Source organism: Hevea brasiliensis, chromosome 17, assembly GCF_030052815.1.
Source record: "Hevea brasiliensis isolate MT/VB/25A 57/8 chromosome 17, ASM3005281v1, whole genome shotgun sequence".
Lineage (NCBI taxonomy): Eukaryota > Viridiplantae > Streptophyta > Magnoliopsida > Malpighiales > Euphorbiaceae > Hevea > Hevea brasiliensis.
The window spans coordinates 1866323-1885550 of NC_079509.1; the positions used below are offsets into that span (position 1 = coordinate 1866323).

A 19228-nucleotide genomic window follows, 5' to 3' on the forward strand; every position below is an offset into this window, starting at 1 on the left:
GTCTTTGAATGATCAAGGATTTCATGTATGTGAAAGGGCTCTTGGATTAGCGAGAATGGAAGACAAATTAATGATTGGAAAACCAGTTAAAATAAAAGTTAAACCAGAGATTCCTGCGGGTGGGAAAGATGGTATAGAACTTAATAGACAATTGGCTGATTCCCAGGTTGCTGTCATCAGTTAAAAAAGTTGGACGTGAACATATCAATGAGAAGACATGTCCAGATCCCAGTGAATTGATTGTATCTTTTAATGAAACCCTAGAGCACTAACAAAGACTTTGGTAAGAATTGTTTGCAAGTGAGCTAGATTTAGCACTCTGTTCTTCCAATGAATCTCTTTCAATGAGCTTGTTGATTGCATGGCCTTCAAGAGGTGGGGTCATCCCAGGGTGATCAGGAGCATATTATTGATGTAATTCATAGTAATAATGTATATTTGTTACAACAATCATTTGAAGTGTGCAAATGTTAGATTTCAAATTCATGCTGTGACGTGAACTTCTGTTTATAAACTCTTGAAACAGGGTTGCTCGTGCAAAGCTTTAATCTTCCTTGGGTTTCTGTGATCTGGGTCATGGGCCTTGGAGTCTTGGGCTCATTGTATGGGCTGGGTTTTCTCTTGAGCTTCTTGTTTCTGTTTTTGGAGGTCTGGGCTTTGTAATCCGAACTTTCTCTTGATGGAATATCCTTATCTTAAAACAAAAAAAGAAAGGCTTGTATTTGGTAGGATACAGTAACCAGGATAAACAGGGAACAAAGCCTGCTTTATCATCAGGGATTTTGACTTCTGACTTGTCTCAGATTGTTTTCAGTGAGATGGGACTGCTGCTTTGCTTAAGAGGCATAGATAGGTTAATTTTTATAGGCTATCCTTGAATTTTGTCCCACATTTTACTTTTATCATTTAACTTAAATTTTTTTATTAAAAAATTTTTAAACTTTATTTTTATTTAATAAAAATCCCTTTAAGGCTATATTAGATTTTTAGGTTAAAAAAATAATAAAAATATTTTTTTTAATCTTCATTTTCTCCTACTCTAAAAAAAAAAAAGCCACTTTAATTCACATTTATATTTATTACAAAAATATTAATGCCAGTATAACTATCACGACCCAACCTATGGGCCGGACTGGCACAGGACCTAGGCCAGCCTAAAACTCTCGAGGCTCGTAGTAAGCCTAATTATTCCTCAACTCAACTCTAAGGTCCATTTGGGCCCAATTTTAAGAATTCAACCGGACAGAGTCCGACCATAAAATGGACTTTTCAACGGGGAATTTTTGACTCACCTGACCTGTAAACATAATATATGATCAATTGGGGAGCTCAGCTCACCCTCCACATACTCATATGTCATAAAAATAAATGGGAGCTCAACTCCCTCATCCAGTCCAACATACACACATATAATAATAAGTTTACAGGTCCAACATGTTAATTATATTACAGACCCATATCAAATTAATATTTCTAACACATGTGAAAACAGAATTACACAAACATTAATAAACAACCTGCGAAGGAGAAAAGCAGGTTAACCACAACAATAATCCTCCTGTAGCCTGAAAAATAATGAACATGAATGAGCGTTCGACTCAGAGAGTAAAATATCAATTTTAACCATAATCTCTATAACTATCTAAAGTTAATACACCATGTATAGTGAAATGCAACATCAGCAATATTTTTACATCATAACAGCAAAAAGGTAATTTAGAGCACTCACACATCTGATAATGTCAAACAATACATATATGGGAGCTGATCCCCTATACAGCTCTCTTAATCCAAACTGTGCCATCGAAGAACTCAAGCTCAGACTTCCACTTAATAAATCAAATCGGGGTCCCAGAGAAGAACTTAAGTCGTGTCTACCCCGAAAGACCGGGTCCCAGCCAAGATCTCAAGCCGTGTCTACCCATCCTGTCCATAGCCAACACTATACCACATGAACGCCAACGCACGCACACTGCTCCAAATTACCATAACAACATCCATGGCACTTTAACAATTATGAATGCAACATAAAAACGTGCCTAGTGTTTAACTACATAAATACATATTTATAAGCGATGCATGGGCATGCTTGATCATATAATAATACCGAAATTACAATTAAAATTAATATTTTACTCACAGACTCAATCGAAGTCACTGTGGCGGCTGAGCGGAGGAGGAAGGCTGTCCGGCTCACCTAACAATTTTTATTACAATTATTTAGTACATTTGACTCAATACAAACTAAGAAAAAGACTAAATACGTCCTAAGTAGTGCCGAAAATCGAGCAGAGTCTCCCATATACCTAGGACCTACCCAACCTGCAAAAAGGCTTAAAACACACTTCTATATCCACAAACCACATATCCACAACTCAATCACATCATAAAACCCCTCTTGGGCCCATCCAAACAGTCATCAATCACAACATGTAAAATTACAGTTTAGTCCTTATAATTGACTCTTTTTGCAAAATTACCCAAATAAGCTCTAAAAATTCTAAAACTTTGCCCCGCAGTCCTTAGCAATATTACTAAGTTAATGCAAAAAGAATCATAATTTTCTGAGCTACCACGAATATTTTATGAATTTTTAATCCAATTCAAGCACTAGGAAATTACGAAAAAGCGAGGTTCGGGTTTACCTATGCCGATTCCGATCTCGGAAACGCGCTCGGAACGTCTGACAACGATGGGGTAGCTAAAATCTTGATCCAATTCCAAGACTTTTTCGGTAGCCGATCTATTTGGCCAGAAATTCACAGACCCGGGCAACCGTCGAATTTCTGGGAATTAAAGGTACCTATACGAAGCCCACAATACGGGGGTTAGTACAAAATTTTTACGAAATTTTCTAAGCTCATTTAATGCTCGGAAAAATACTACGAAGTTTTGTGGGACCCACCAAAAAATGGTGTCAAAAAATTTCAAAATTTATATTGCCGCGAAGCTCTCGACGAGTGGAGCGCTCTGGTACTCTCAGTTTTCTCGTGGGGTTCACGGTTTGCGAGAAATCTAGCCCAAAAGTCAAAATAGGCTAAAATTTTCCGGACAAAAATTGGACAAACCGCTGGATGGATTTTGGTGTTCTTGGTGTCTATGGAAAGCTCTCGAGGTGTAGATGGTGTTTGACACAAGACCCGGCCCAATCGGTGGCCGGATCAATCGGATTTCAGCTGGGAAGGTGAGGCGTCGCACGCACAGGTGGGTCTTCTCGCGCGTTTTCCGACCTCCTGGAGCTTCGGCTGGCCGTAGGGAGGTTTTGGAGCGGTGCGCCGGCGAGGTGGGGAAGGTTGGGTGGTGACGGCGCAGCCTATGGAGGAGGAAGGAGAGAGAAAATGGGAGAGAGAGGAAGGAGGGTCGGGACGCACGAGGAAGAGAAGAAGAAGAAAAGAAAGGCCGGTCCGATTTTATCGGTCCGATCTGGTTCGGTTCAATTCGGCCGGTCCAATTCAGGATATAAAATTTTGAATTTTTACTCTACCTTGGGACCAAAAACGAGGTCCAAAAATTTCGAAAAAATTCTAGAAAACTCAGAAAAATTCGTAGACTCTAAATATATTTTTAGTTTTGCCATGTGGTCTTTAAATTAATTTTTAAAAATTATAAAAGTTTTATATTTTCGGGAAGTCAAACCTGATTTCTAAAATCAAAAAAATTTCAAATAATTTCCTAAAATTTAAATAAAATTAAAATATTAATATTACTCACAAAATAATAAATTTAAAATTTTTGGGGTGTTACATTCTTCCCCCCTTACAGAAAATTCGTCCTCGAATTTTACACAAGGCAGAATAAAGTACAGAATTATACATTGAATAGATAAGGGTACTTGCTACGCATGTCCCGCTCTGACTCCCAGGTGCACTCTTCCACTGACTGGCTCCTCCACAAAACCTTAACCATAGGGATCTGTTTTGATCTTAGCTGCCTCACTTGGTAGTCCACTATGGCTACAGGTTGCTCCTCAAACGTCAGGTTTTCTTTCAGCTCTACTACATCCGGCTGTAGCACATGAGAAGGATCAAGAATGTATTTCCTGAGCATGGAGATGTGGAACACAGGATGAACGTGAGAAAGGTTGGGTGGTAGCTCCAACCGATAGGCAACTGCCCCAACTCTATCAGTAACCTCAAAAAGTCCAATATATCGAGGTGCTAACTTGCCCTTCTTTCCAAATCTCATGACTCCCTTCATCGGAGAAACTTTCAGGAATACGTAGTCGCCTACTGCAAACTCCACATCCCTCCGTCTGCAGTGCATAACTCTTACACTGTGAAAAGTCGTTTTCAATCGTTCCCTAATTAAAGGAATTATCTCTGAAGTGTACTGCACTAGGTCTACATCATGTACCTTTGCTTCTCCCATCTCCGTCCAACACAGAGGAGACCTACACTTTCTGCCATATAATGCCTCATAGGGTGCCATCCCTATGCTGGAATGATAACTGTTGTTGAAGGCAAACTTCACCAAAGGTAGCTGATCATCCCATTGACCTCCAAAATCCAAAACACTCATGCGAGGCATGTCTTCCAGTGTTTGGATTGTCCTTTTGGACTGTCCGTCTGTCTAAGGGTGGAAAGCAGTACTAAAGTTCAACTATGTGCCAAGTGCCTCCTGCAACTTCCTCCAAAATCAAGAAGTGAACTGGGGCCCTCTATCAGATATTATGGAAGCAAGAACCCCATGCAATCTGACTATTTCTCGAATGTAGAGCCGGGCATACTGTGCCACAGAATATGTAGTCTTCACAGGCAAGAAGTGAGCTGATTTGGTTAGACGGTCTACAATTACCCATATCGAATCATATCCTCGCGTGGTATGAGGCAACCCAGTCACAAAATCCATAGTGATCATTTCCCACTTCCATTCTGGGATAGGGAGCTCTTGCAGCTTCCCTGACGGTCTCTGGTGTTCAAACTTCACCTTTTGACAAGTCAAGTACTTGGACACGAAGTCTGCTATGTCTCTCTTCATGCCATTCCACCAATAGCTATCCTTCACATCATGGTACATCTTGGTGGAGCCTGGGTGGACATTGTACAGTGTATAGTGTGCCTCTTGCATGATTTCATTTCTGAGATTGTCCACATCGGGCACACATATCCTAGAACCTTGCATAAGGGCGCCATCATTTTAAAACCAAAACTCACCACCTTCACCTTGCTGTACTCTTTCTATGATCTTCATCAATTGTTGGTCTCTGTGCTGGGAAACTTTAACTCTGTCCCGCAAGTCTGGCCTCACTGAAAAATGAGCCAACAATACCCCCTCATCTGAAAGATCTAGGATTAAACCTTGATCCATTAACTCATGTACTTCCCGAATCAACGGTCTTTACTCTGCTGAAATGTGCGCTACATTGGCCTTCCCAGGGTGGTACTGGATAGTGCAATCATAGTCTTTCAGAAGCTCCATCCATCTCCTCTGTCTCAAGTTTAAATCCCTCTGTTGAAAGATGTACTTCAAACTCTTGTGGTTGGTGTATATCTCGCACACTTCACCATATAGGTAGTGTCTCCAGATTTTTAGTGCAAAGACTACAGCCGCCATTTCCAAATCATGGGTGGGGTAGTTCTGCTCATGCCTCTTCAGCTGTCTTGAAGCATAAGCCACTACCTTTCCATTCTGCATCAAAACACACCCTAGGCTAACTCTGGAGGCGTCACAGTACACGATGTATCCTTCACCACTCATAGGTAGTGTCAACACAGGGGCGGTGGTTAGACACTACTTAAGCTTCTGGAAGCTCTTCTTACAGTCATCTGTCCAAATGAATGGAACATTCTTCTGAGTTAACTTAGTTAGGGGAGCCGCTATCCTGGAAAAATCTTGCACAAAACGCCTATAGTAGCCAGCTAGACCCAGAAAACTTCGCACCTCAGTGACTGTTGTAGGCCTAAGTCAATCGATTCTGACTTCAATTTTCTTGGGATCCACTTGAATGCCATCACTAGAAACCACGTGTCCCAAGAATGAGATGCTTTCTAGCCAAAATTCACATTTTGAAAATTTGGCATATAGTTGGTGCTCCCTCAAAGTCTGCAACACCATTCTCAAGTGCCACACGTGTTCTTCCTCGGTCCGAGAGTATACCAAAATGTCATCTATGAATACGATGACAAAACGGTCCAAAAATAGCTTGAACACCCTGTTCATCAAGTCCATGAAGGCTGCTGGTGCATTAGTGAGTCCAAAAGACATCACCAAGAACTCATAATGACCATATCTTGTCCTGAATGCCATTTTGGACACGTCCTCATTCCTGATTCTCAACTGATGGTAGCCTGATCGTAGGTCTATCTTGAAAAAGAATCTAGCCCCTTGGAGCTGATCAAATAGGTCATCGATCCGAGGAAGTGGACACTTGTTCTTCACAGTTACCTTGTTTAGCTGTCTATAGTCAATACACAACCTCAATGACCCATCTTTCTTTCTTACAAATAGCACAGGAGCACCCTAGGGTGAAGTGCTCGGACGTATGAAACCCTTGTCCAAAAGCTCCTGTAGTTGCTCCTTTAACTCTTTCAATTCTGTTGGTGCCATCCTGTAAGGTGGCATTGATATGGGGTTTGTACCCGGCACAACATCAATGCAAAACTCTATTTCCCTTCCTGGTGGTAACCCTGGAAGCTCCTCAGGGAAGACATCCATGAATTCTCTGACAACAGGAACAATTTCCATGTTAATACCTTCTACAGATGTATCTCTCACCAATGCCAAATATCCTTGACATCCACACCTCAACATTTTTCTAGCACTAATTGCTGACACCAAATTATATGGAGCCACGCTCCTGTCACCATCAAAGCTAAACTCTTCCACACCAGGTATGTGGAAATGCACATTTTTGTTCCTGCAGTCTAAAGTGGCATAATGAGTTGCCAACCAGTCCATCCCCAAAATTACATCAAAATCTATCACTGGTAGAGGAACCAAGTCTGCTGGGAGGATCTTTCCATCCACCACTACTGGGCTACCCGGAAAAACCATATCTACATCTATGTTGTCACTAAGTGGGGTAGCTACCGACAAAGGGCATTCTAAAGTTGTAGGGTTTCTACCCAACCTCATGGCAAACACAGGGGAGACAAATGAGTGCGTAGCACCCGGATCTATTAAAACACGAGCCTCATAGGAACAGACCAGAAGAATACCTGCCACAACTGCATTTGAAGCCTGAGCATCCTGATGGGTCAGGGTGAAAACCCGAGCTTGACCCCTACCCTGAGTGGCAGAACCCTGATACTGACTTCTACCTCCTGATCTGCCTCCAAATCCACGTCCCCCTTGTCCTCGGCCCTGTTGGCCCATCGACCACTGCCATGCTGGAAGCACCCGGATACAACTGACGAGGAACATTTGCAACAGAACCCTGTGACCCCATCTGTGGCTCGCTGAACATGGGGCATTCCCTAGCAAAGTGACCTGGTTGGCCACACCTGAAGCATACTCCTGAACCCATCATACAAGGTCCTGAATGTCCTCTTCCACACTGTGCACAAGGTGCCAAGGAGGATCCTGAACCAGACCCAGAACTGCTGTACCCTGAACTGTGACCACTGCTGGATCTGTACCCTGGTCTGAACCCTCGAGGTTTGTGTCTAAAACCACTCTTCTTGTTCCTACTTCTTCCTCTGAAATTACTCTGGCCACCACTATCTGGAGTACCCATGTGGGGAACACCTGAAGAACCCTCTGCTCTGTTTTTCTTTGCCCTTCCGCTGTCATCCACAGCATAGCTAATCTCTATCTGTCTGGCTCGATCAACTACCACATCAAAAGACTGATCAGACATAATGGCCAGGTTTGCATACCTCCTGTCTAGCCCCTTTAGGAATCTCTTCACCTTCATAGTTTCTGTAGATACTGCTGTAGGGGCATACCTGCTCAATTCTAGAAATTCTGTAGCATACTCATCTACAGACCTGCCATTCTATCTTAAGGCCTCAAAGGCCCACTGCTTTTGATCCCTGAAGCTTTCTGGCACAAACCGATTGATGAACAGTTCCACAAATTGAGTCCATGACAAACCCTCCATCCAAGGTAATATGTAGTCATTTATCCATTGTCTAAGCATAGGCCCCATGACATGCTGCATACACTCTATAAGTCTTCTATCACCAATCGCACTTGCATTTACGCACATGCGAGAATCCAAAAACCGATATGCATCATCTGACACATCATAAGTACCAGGCACCAACTTCTTGAAATTGATGATCTGTTTGTAAGGTTACCCTCTTGGTGGGGTGGACTGCTGCTGCTGTGGAGGGTGGACCATATACTGCGCCATCATATCGATGGTTTTCTGCAACCCAGCTAGAGTAGTTGCCATGGGGTCCATGGGACCCTGTGCCATAAAAGACTGATCCTGAACTGGTGGCAGCTGCTCTTCTACTTGAGCAGCTCTAGGCCTCCTGCCCCGCTTCCTCGGGGCAGGCGCCTCATCCTGTGCTGACACCTCGTCAGGCACATCTGGTTCTGGTGCAGTGGCAGCTCTCCTGCTTCTACGCATTTTCCTGAAATTCAGCAGCATTAGCCCACAAAATTCAAAACTGCACATTACATAGCTCTATAGACTCACGTTTACACACAATATATAAAGCAGAAACTAGAAGCAAAGATGACAATGCAAGACGAATGTGGACCCTATTTTCCGCATGTGACTCCTAATAGACTCTTCCCAACACTTTAGACAATCAATCCCTAAGAATCTGGAGCCTAAGCTCTGATACCACATTTGTCATGACCCAACCTATGGGCCGGACCGGCACTAGGACTTGGGCCAGCCTAAAGCCCCTGAGGCCCGTAGTAAGCCTAACTATTCATTAACCCAACTTTAAGGCCCATTTGGGCTTAATTTCAAGAATTCAACCGGACAGAGCCCAGCCACAAAATGGACCTTTCAACGGGGAGTTTTTGACTCACCCAACCTGTAAACAAAATAAATACTCAATTGGGGAGCTCAGCTCACCCTCCACATACTCATATCAACATAAAAATAAATGGGAGCTCAACTCTCTCATCCAGTCCATCAAACATGCATGTGATAATAATTTTACAGGTCTAAAATAACAATTTATATTATAGATCCAAATCAATTAAATATTTCTAACACATGCGGAAATTCTAGAAATTTATAGAATTACACAAACATGAATAAATAACCTGCGAGGGAGAAAGCAGGTTAATCTCAAAAATATCCTCCTGTGGCCTGGAAAAAAAATATTGAACAAGAGTGAGCATTCGACTCAGAGAGTAAAATATCAATTTTAACCATAATCTCTATAACTATCTGAAACTAATGCACCCTATAGAGTGAAATGCAACATCAGCAATAAATTCACATCATAACAGTAAAAAGGTAATTTGGAGCACTCACACACCCAGTAATATCAATCATAATATATGGGAGCTGATCCCCTATACAGCTCTCTTAAATCCAACCTAGTGCCAGCGAAGAACTCAAGCCGGACTTTCGCTTAATAAACCAAATCGGGGTCCCAGCGAAGAACTCAAACCGCGATTACCCCCAAAGGATCGGGTCCCAGCGAAGATCTCAAGCCGTGACTACCCGTCCTATCCATAGTACACACCACATCACACGCACGCCAACGCACACACACTGCTCCAAATTACCACAACAACATCCATGGCACTTTAACAGTTATGAATGCAACATAAAACGTGCCTAGAGTTTAACTACATAGATACATACATATAAGTGATGCATGGGCATCCTTAAACATATAATAATATCGAAATTACAATTAAAATTAATATTTTACTCATAGACTTGACAGCGGTCACTGTGGCAGCTGGGCGGAGGAAGAAGGCTGTCCCGGCTTACCTGACAATTACATTACAATTATTTAACACAATTGACTCAATACAAATCATGAAAAGACCAAATACGTCCTAAGTCGTGCCGAAAATCCGGCAGAGTCTCCCCTATACCTATGACCTACCCAACCTGCAAAAGAGCTCAAAACACACTTCTATATTCGCAACTCATATATCCACAATTCAATCACATCACACAGCCCCTCTTGGGCCCATCAAATCAGTCATCCATCACAATATATAAAATTTCAATTTAGTCCTTATAATTGATCATTTTTGCAAAAACTACCCAAACAAGCTCTAAAAATTCTAAAACTTTGCCCCGCGGTCCTTAGCAATATTACTAGGCTATTGCAAAAAGAATCATAATTTTCTGAGCTACCAAGAATATTTTATGGATTTTTAATCCTATTTAAGCATTAGAAAATTATGAAAAAGCAAGGTTCGGGTTTACCTTTGCTGATTCCGACTTCGGGAACGCGCTCGGGATGTCTGACAATGATGGGGTAGCCAAAACCTCAATCCAGTTCGGAGACTTTTCCGGTAGCGGCTCTGTTTGGCCGGAAATTCACAGACCCAGACAACTGTCGAATTTCCGTGAATTGAGGATACCTACACGAAGCCCACAACATAGGGGTTAGTACATAAATTTTACGGAATTTTCTAAGCTCATTTAATGCTCGGAAAAATACTGCGAAGTTTCGTGGGACCCACCGAAAAACAGTGTTGGAAAAATTTGAAATTTATATCGTCGCAAAGCTCTCGACGAGTGGAGCGCTCTGGTACTCTCGGTTTTCTCGTGGGGTTCACGGTTTGCGAGAAATCTAGCCCAAAAGTCAAAATGGGCTAAAACTTCCGGGGCAAAAATTGGACAAACCGCTTAATGGATTTCGGTGTTCTTGGTGTCTATGGAAAGCTCTTGACGAGTAGATGGATTTAGACACAAGACCCGGTCCGATTGGTGGCCGAATCGGCTGGGAAGATGAAGCGGCGCGCTTGTGCATCGCCGCGCCGCTCGCTGCCCAGCGCGGCGTGTGGCACGGACGGCCGGTGGGATGGGCACCGCGAGTGGGTGGCAGGGAGGCGCGACAAAGGGGAGGAGGGAGGAGAGAGAAAACTGGAGAGAAGGGGAGGGAGGTCGGGACGCGCGCAGGGGGAGGAAGAAAAAGAAGAAGACCGGTCCGATTCGACCGGTCCGATCCGGTCCTGTTCGATTCGGCCGGTTCAATTTAGGATACAAAATTTTGAATTTTTACTCTGTCTTGGGACCGAAAACGAGGTCCAAAAATTTCGAAAAAATTCTAGAAAACTCAGAAAAATTTGTAGACTCCAAATATATTTTTAGTTTTGCCACGTGGTCTTTAAATAAATTTTTAAAAATCATCAAAGTTTATATTTTCGGAAAATTGAACCCGATTTTTAAAATCCGAAAAAATCTCAAATAATTTCTTAATAAAATTAAAATATCAATAATACTCATAAAATAATAAAATTTAAAATTTTGGGGTGTTACAGCCCATTTGGGCTCAATTTCAAGAATTCAACCGAACAGAGTCCGGCCATAAAATTGACCTTTTAATGGGGAGTTTTTGACTCACCCGACCTGTAAACATAATATATGATCAATTGGGGAGCTCAGCTCACCCTCCACATACTCATATGTCATAAAAATAAATGGGAGCTTAGCTCCCTCATCCAGTCCAACATACACACATATAATAATAAGTTTACAGGTCCAACATGGTAATTATATTATAGACCCATATCAAATGAATATTTCTAACACATGCGGAATTCTAGAAGTTAACAGAATTACACAAACATTAATAAACAACCTGCGAAGGAGAAAAGCAGGTTAACCACAACAATAATCCTCCTGTAGCCTGAAAAATAATGAACAGGAGTAAGCGTTCGACTCAGAGAGTAAAATATCAATTTTAACCATAATCTCTATAACTATCTAAAGCTAATGCACCATGTAGAGTGAAATGCAACATTGGCAATATTTTCACATCATAACAGCAAAAAGGTAATTTGGAGCACTCACACACCCGATAATGTCAAATAATACATATATGGGAGCTAATCCCCTATACAGTTCTCTTAATCCAAACTGTGCCAGCGAATAACTCAAGCTCGGACTTCCACTTAATAAACCAAATCAGGGTCCCAGCGAAGAACTCAAGCCGTGTCTACCCCGAAGGACTGGGTCCTAACCAAGATCTCAAGCCGTGTCTACCCGTCCTATCCATAACCAACACTATACCACACGCACGCCAACTGCTCCAAGTTACCACAACAGTATCCATGGCACTTTAACAATTATGAATGCAACATAAAAATGTGCTTAGTATTTAACTACATAAATACATATTTATAAGTGATGCATGGGCATGTTTGAACATATAATAATACCGAAATTACGATTAAAATTAATATTTTACTCACAGAATCAACCGAAGTCACTATGGCGGCTGGGGAGGAAGAAGGCTGTCTCAGCTCACCTGACAATTTTTATTATAATTATTTAGTACATTTGACTTAATACAAACTAAGAAAAAGATCAAAAACGTCCTATGTCATACCGAAAATCCGGCAGTCTCTTCTATACCTAGGACCTACCCAACCTGCAAAAAGGCTTAAAACACACTTTTATATCCACAAACCATATATCCACAACTCAATCACATCACACAGCCCCTGCTGGGCCCATCCAAACAGTCATCAATCACAACATGTAAAATTACAGTTTAGTCCTTATAGTTGATCCTTTTTGCAAAAACTACCCAAATAAGCTCTAAAAATTTTAAAACTTTGCCTCGCAGTCATTAGCAATATTACTAAGCTAATGCAAAAAGAATCATAATTTTCTGAGCTATCACAAATATTTTATGAATTTTTAATCCAATTCAAGCATTAAGAAATTACGAAAAAGTGAGGTTCAGGTTTACCTATGCTGATTCTGATCTCGGAAACGCGCTTAGAATATCTGACAATGATGGGGTAGCCAAAATCTCGATCCAATTCTAAGACTTTTTCAGTAGTCGGTCTATTTGGCCGAAAATTCCCAGATCCGGGCAACCTTCGAATTTTCGCGAATTGAAGGTACCTACATGAAGCCCACAACACAGGGGTTAGTACAAAATTTTTACAGAATTTTCTAAGCTCATTTAATGCTCAGAAAAATACTACAAAGTTTCTTGGACCCACCGAAAAACGGTGTCAAAAAATTTCAAAATTTATATTGCCGCGAAACTCTCGACGAGTCGAGTTCTCTGGTACTCTCGGTTTTCTCGTGGGGTTCATGGTTTGCGAGAAATCTAGCCCAAAAGTCGAAATAGGCTAAAATTTTCTGGACAAAAATTGGACAAACCGCTAGATAGATTTTGGTGTTCTTAATGTCTATGGAAAGCTCTCGAGGTGTAGATAGTGTTTGACACAAGACCCGACCCAATCGGTGACCGGATTAGCCAGATTTCGACTGGGAAGGTGAGGCATCGCACGCGTAGGTGGGTCTTCGCGCGCGTTTTCCGACCGCCTGGAGCGTCGATCGACCGTGGGGAGGCGCTGGGGCGGTGCGCCGGCGAGGTGGGGAAGGCTGGGTGGTAGCGGCGCGGCTTGGGGAGGAGGGAGGAGAGAGAAAATGGGAGAGAGAGGAAGGAGGGTCGGGACGTGTAGGGAAGAGAAGAGGAAGAAAATAAAGGCCGGTCCGATTCAACCGGTCCAATCCAATCCGGTTCGATTCGGCCGGTTCAATTCAGGATACAAAATTTTAAATTTTTACTCTGCCTTGTGACAAAAAATGAGGCCCAAAAATTTCGAAAAAATTTTGAAAAACTTAGAAAAATTCGTAGACTTCAAATATATTTTTAGTTTTACCACATGGTTTTTAAATTAATTTTTAAAAATCATCAAAGTTTTATATTTTTAGGAAATCAAACCCGATTTCTAAAATCTGAAAAATTTCAAATAATTTTCTAAAATTTAAATAAAATTAAAATATTAATATTACTCATAAAATAATAAATTTAAAAATTTTGGAGTGTTACAACAATAATTTGCTTTTTGAAAAAAAAGAAGATTTATACTTCACCAAAAAGTATTAAAATTATATTTAAAAATGTCACACCGTAATTTTAATGATTTTTTTAAATGGAAACATGCTATTATAAGTTAGAGGAATTTTTTTAAATTAAAATTAAAGTTTAGAGTTGTTTTAAGTAATAAACAATAATTAAAAGATAAAAGTGAAATATAAAATAAAGTAAAAAATGGACTATAAAAATTATTTGATATATAGAAAAATTAGTAACATAGGATGTTGAGCTATTAGCTTAACATCATTTATTACTTTAAAAACCCTTCCCTTACCTCTAAAAATATTCTCTCAAAATAAAGCTTTTGAGTCAAATAGATTCCTTTGCATTGTTGTCCTTACAAAGAGTATTGGTTCTATTTTCTTGTTAACAGAATCCCCATTGTTATCCATTTTTAATGTTTCTTTGTATCTAATGTATATTTGCTCCCAGTAATCAAATACTCCACACGTAGAAGCTGAAATCAAAGTTGGAGCTGGCTCACCACCTGTTAATTTAAGCATTACCAGAAGATGGTTGGGGTGGTTGAAAATTTATTGGAAATGAAACCTGTGATGGTCCAGCAAACCAAATAACATCGAATCATTATTAATGTCATTTAGTATGATTAATCTCTCTCTTCCCCGGACTACACACCATTGCCTTCCCTAACCTTTTATGAGCTGTTATGGGCCTATTTAATATTATTATTAAAATATTGTTAAAAAAATATAACTCTTTTTTTTGGCAAAGTCTTAATATCAACCTCAGTTAGGTATTCTGTATTAGTCGCATTTAATTAGTTGGGCTATGTCTATTTCGTGGTTTATAACATCAGCATGGAAGTTCAAGTCCTTGACGGTTCTACAGGAAAGTTGGTTTTCATTTTTAGTGCCAATGTATTAAATGGGTTACTGTATCCCAATTCCTAAGCCAACCCGCAGCCTGCATTTCCACTCTTGTGATGTAAAGGCAACTTGAATAAATCGTTTAATGCACTGATAAACAACAGTACAGGGATTTTGAAAATTATCATAAACAACAGTGCAGGGATTTTGAAAATTATCACTACAATAAACAATAAATAGTATTGTAATGAGTTGTAAAATTTTTATAATTAATTACACAATTTTATATGTAATTCATTCACTTTAGCCTCTCGGCTCTTTCATGCACCACAAAAATTATTGAATTATCGACTCTAAAGTGCGCTCATGAGTTTGACAAAACATCTAAGAAAATCGATTTATAGATTCTTCTCAATTATATATCTCTCACTATCCCATTTTTTTTCAAATGTAAAAATTTCACATTTACATATTCTCAGTATGTGATAACAGTATTATTTAAGTAAATATATCATCACCAAATATATTATTACGGGAGTTCCATATATCATAAAATTCTTCCATTTCAATTTTAATTTAAGTTAATTCCATTTTTTCTTTTTTAAGAAAAATGCAAGTTCAGATAGACTTAATTCAAATAAATAAATGAATGAGTAAAACGTTCCAGATTTCATATCAACCCCAAGAGATGACTAAAAGAGCTTCGTCAATTTATGATAGACAACTGATAACGTATAGAAAGCCCCCAGCCCCATATAATTAATTATGGCAAGTAATCTCTACTTAAAGTTATAGATGAAAACCAATCGAAGTCGTTTATAGGGTTATAAGTCTCAAGTTTTAGTCTTAGTCAAAGCCATTGGTAAAAGAAAAAAAAAGTCAGAGATGGATGATGTGAAACAGCTTTTATGAAGAAGACTTACTTATTTAGGCGTAATTACAGTTTGGGCAGTTGGACTAGATTCAAGAATAGCATAAATACTATGGAGAGCACAATTTCAAGGGGTGCAAGTTAGCTATTTTCGATTGAAAAAGTAAGAGGTAATGGAGAGTGAGTTAGAGAGTATGAGACAATATTTTAAGAGTGGAAACACTAAAGATGCTTCTTGGAGGCTGTCTCAGCTTAAAGGGTTGCTCTTGTTTATCAAGGAAAATGAAGCAGAAATTTTTAAGGCTCTAAAGGAAGATTTAGGGAAGCCTCCTGTTGAGGCTTTTAGAGATGAGGTATCTGTTTATGTTAATTAGCTAGTTTTTCTTCTTGTTAATTAATTTCTCTCTTAAGTCATAGGTGCAAGTGCAACTATGAGGCCCAGCTAAGCTCTTTTCTAAAAGAACATGAGATATATGGAATTGCTGCTGATTTTGCAATTTGAATCTTCAAATAATGTTTGGAGTCCTTTTTTGCAGGTGGGGACTTTAATAAAATCCATAAATTTTGCTTTGAAGGGTTTGAAAAATTGGATGTCAAGCCAAAAGGTTTTTTTTTCCCCTTTAGCAGCTTAACAAACTAATTACAGTCATTGATTAAAATTCTTTTAATTAATAATAATACTAACAGTAGAAACTTACCATGTTTGATGTTGGTTGATAGATCAAGCTCCCAAAAATTGCAGTATCCTCATATGCAGAGTTGGTTCCTCAGCCTCTTGGGCTTGTGCTCATCATATCTACCTGGAATTTTCCTTTTGGTATGTGGATTGTTAATTTATATATTTTTTTCCAAAACTCCCTCCTTTTTTTATTTTACAAAATTACTAGCTAGTATTTTGTTACAAAATACAGGACTGTCATTGGAACCACTTATAGGAGCAATAGCTGCAGGGAACACAATGGTTTTAAAACCTTCAGAACTGGCTCCTGCTTGTTCTTCTCTTCTAGCAAATGTTATGCCCACTTACCTAGACACTCAAGCTATTAAGGTCATCCAAGGAGGACCGTCTGTTGGTGAACAACTTCTGCAGCAGAAATGGGACAAAATTTTCTTCACAGGTACCAACACTAACCTCCCAAGTAATGAACACACACACCAATCCATGAATCATTTATACATAATCCAGGGAGGTTTTTTGTTATTGATTCTCCTTCTCCTGCTTTAAGGTAGTGCCCGTGTGGGCCGGATAGTTATGTCTGCTGCTGTTAAGCATCTAACACCAGTTGTTCTGGAGTTGGGTGGGAAATGCCCTGCTGTTGTTGATTCCCTTTCATCTTCTTGGGACCAACAGGTAACAATTCATCTTCCTAATTCTTTCATTGATTTATTTCCTATGTTATGTTGTGCCAAAACCATGAACTCATTAATTGTCAGCCGTTCATCATCTAAAGCAGACGGAAATTTGCATTGCTGCAACCTGGTCTTTTAATATTTTTATTCTTTTTTTTTCCCTGTTGTTTAATGTCAAGGTGGCTGCAAATCGAATTGTTGTCTCGAAATTTGGGAACTGTACTGGTCAAGCATGCATAGCAATTGACTATATTCTGGTGGAAAAGAAATTTGCTTCCACTTTGGTATGGATGTGAAAAAAATATACTAATTGATCTATATCTATATTAATTCCTATTCTCTACAAGTGAAATATTTTGAAATGGTGTCTGCTCTGTGTTCAGGTGGAACTAATGAAGGATTCCATCAAAAATATGTTTGGGGATAACCCTAGAGATTCAAATACCATGGGAAGGATTGTTAACAAACATCATTTCTTGAGATTGAAGAACCTTCTAAGCGATTTGGCAGTAAAAAAATCTGTTGTCCATGGTGGTTCAATGGATGAAAACAATCTGTAAATGACCACACTGCTCTCTCTTAAACTAAATGTTATGGATTGTTCTTTCTTTCTCTTTTTCCTTTTTTTGGGTTCATTTGGTCTTAAGCGAAACTCGAACTCGGCACTTCACGACTTCAGTACCACTAGCTAAACTCATTTTTCTTTCCCCTATATAATTTTCCAATTAATACATCTTTGGTTTGCTTAATTAAGGGATAATTAACATTCTTTCAGGTTTATCGAGCCAACAATCTTGCTAGATCCTCCCCTCCAGGCAGAAATAATGACAGACGAGATCTTTGGTCCACTGCTTCCTATAATTACAGTAAGATGCAACTAATCACAAAGAGTTCCATCTTTATATTTATGTTCTTTAAAGAATGCAAGTTCCAGGTTACAATGATATCATCTTTGCGTTTTAACAGTTAGAGAAGGTTGAAGACAGCATAGACTTTATAAATTCAAAGCCTAAAGCTCTTGCCATTTATGCCTTCACCAAAAATGAACCATTCAGGAGAAGAATGGTGGCAGAAACATCATCTGGAAGCTTGGTATTCAACGATGCAGTGATTCAAGTATTTCATCGAAAACTTATTAACTGTTCCTTTTGTTTTGCGAACTCATTTACTGATTTACTCCCATCATCCAACTGATATGCATGATTGAAACTTAACCACATTTGCTTTGCAGTATTTAGTTGATGCCTTGCCATTTGGAGGGATTGGTGAAAGTGGGATTGGCAAGTACCATGGGAAATTCTCATTCGATACGTTTACACACCACAAGGCAGTTGCAAGAAGAAGCTTCCTGGTTGATTTCTGGTTCAGATTTCCTCCATGGAATGTTCATAAGTTGATGCTTTTTGAAACAGCTTACAATCTTGATTATTTTGGACTTCTACTAGTCATTCTTGGCTTGAAGAAGCGTCAAAGGAACACGCAAGGCATCTAGCTATTTTCTTGTGTCTCTATTTAGTAATCCCTCACTCTTAGACACCTGCTGCTTGTGTAATAACAAATGGAAAGGATAGCTCCATGGCCAGATCTTTAATTTCAGCTGCTACATATAATTTCTGAACTATATATAAATAAATTCTTCAATAGATAAACCATGTATAATTTCTCAACTTATCGTATAGTATCCTGAATAAAGAAGGGACAAGGTGCAATTACAGCAGCTTTTGTTAGATATAAGTTTAATCAGCTTTTGTTAGATGTTGATAATAATAAATGGCATTTAAAGCGATCGTCATCATCTTATCCACCAAGTACATGAAATAATTTTCCTTCATTATGTGAAAAATTGAACTCACACCTCAATATTAAATCATATAATGATTGATAATACACTTGAATTTGAAATTTCCTCAATATATGAAGCTCATTATTCTTAATTTAAAAAATAATTAAATTTTAATTTTCATGAAAAGTATTATTTTTTAATATTTTGAATATTTTAAAATTTTTAATGTGCATGTCATATTATTATATAAAAGGAAATATATTGTATATCATTTTATCCTCAGAAGAGAGAGAATATGTATCTTTGCAAATTATAATTAGGGATGATAATTGATCAAATTTTTTTAGATATTTGATTTGATTAAATTTTAATAGGATGAATTTAAATAATATATAATTAAGTTGAAATTTATAAAATAAGTTTTGATCGAATTTAAATTTTATAAATTAATTTA

General features: G+C 39.0%; 1 protein-coding gene across 2 annotated transcripts; it reads left to right on the forward strand.

The window, feature by feature from the left end:
- Window positions 1–15710: 15710 nt before the first annotated feature.
- LOC110639005 (aldehyde dehydrogenase family 3 member F1) lies at window positions 15711–18708 on the forward strand. Of its 2 annotated transcripts, none has more exons than XM_021789751.2 (10): window positions 15711–15994; window positions 16178–16246; window positions 16362–16458; window positions 16553–16759; window positions 16868–16992; window positions 17171–17275; window positions 17375–17547; window positions 17767–17857; window positions 17958–18107; window positions 18223–18708. In XM_021789751.2, the coding sequence occupies exons 1-10, from the start codon at window positions 15815–15817 to the stop codon at window positions 18481–18483; spliced, it is 1458 nt and encodes a 485-aa protein (XP_021645443.2). In that variant the 5' UTR covers window positions 15711–15814; the 3' UTR covers window positions 18484–18708. The 2 variants fall into 2 exon arrangements, with proteins under 2 accessions (XP_021645443.2, XP_021645452.2); XM_021789760.2 differs by having other exon boundaries at window positions 15728–15994; window positions 16592–16759.
- The last annotated feature ends 520 nt before the right edge of the window (window positions 18709–19228 follow it).

Coding starts and splice junctions, on each gene's coding strand:
- LOC110639005 (XM_021789751.2), top strand. CDS start 15,815: ATGGAGAGTGAGTTAGAGAGTATGAGACAATATTTTAAGAGTGGAAAC. Junction 17,276..17,374: donor AGAAATTTGCTTCCACTTTG/GTATGGATGTGA, acceptor CTCTGTGTTCAG/GTGGAACTAATGAAGGATTC. Junction 17,858..17,957: donor CACTGCTTCCTATAATTACA/GTAAGATGCAAC, acceptor GCGTTTTAACAG/TTAGAGAAGGTTGAAGACAG.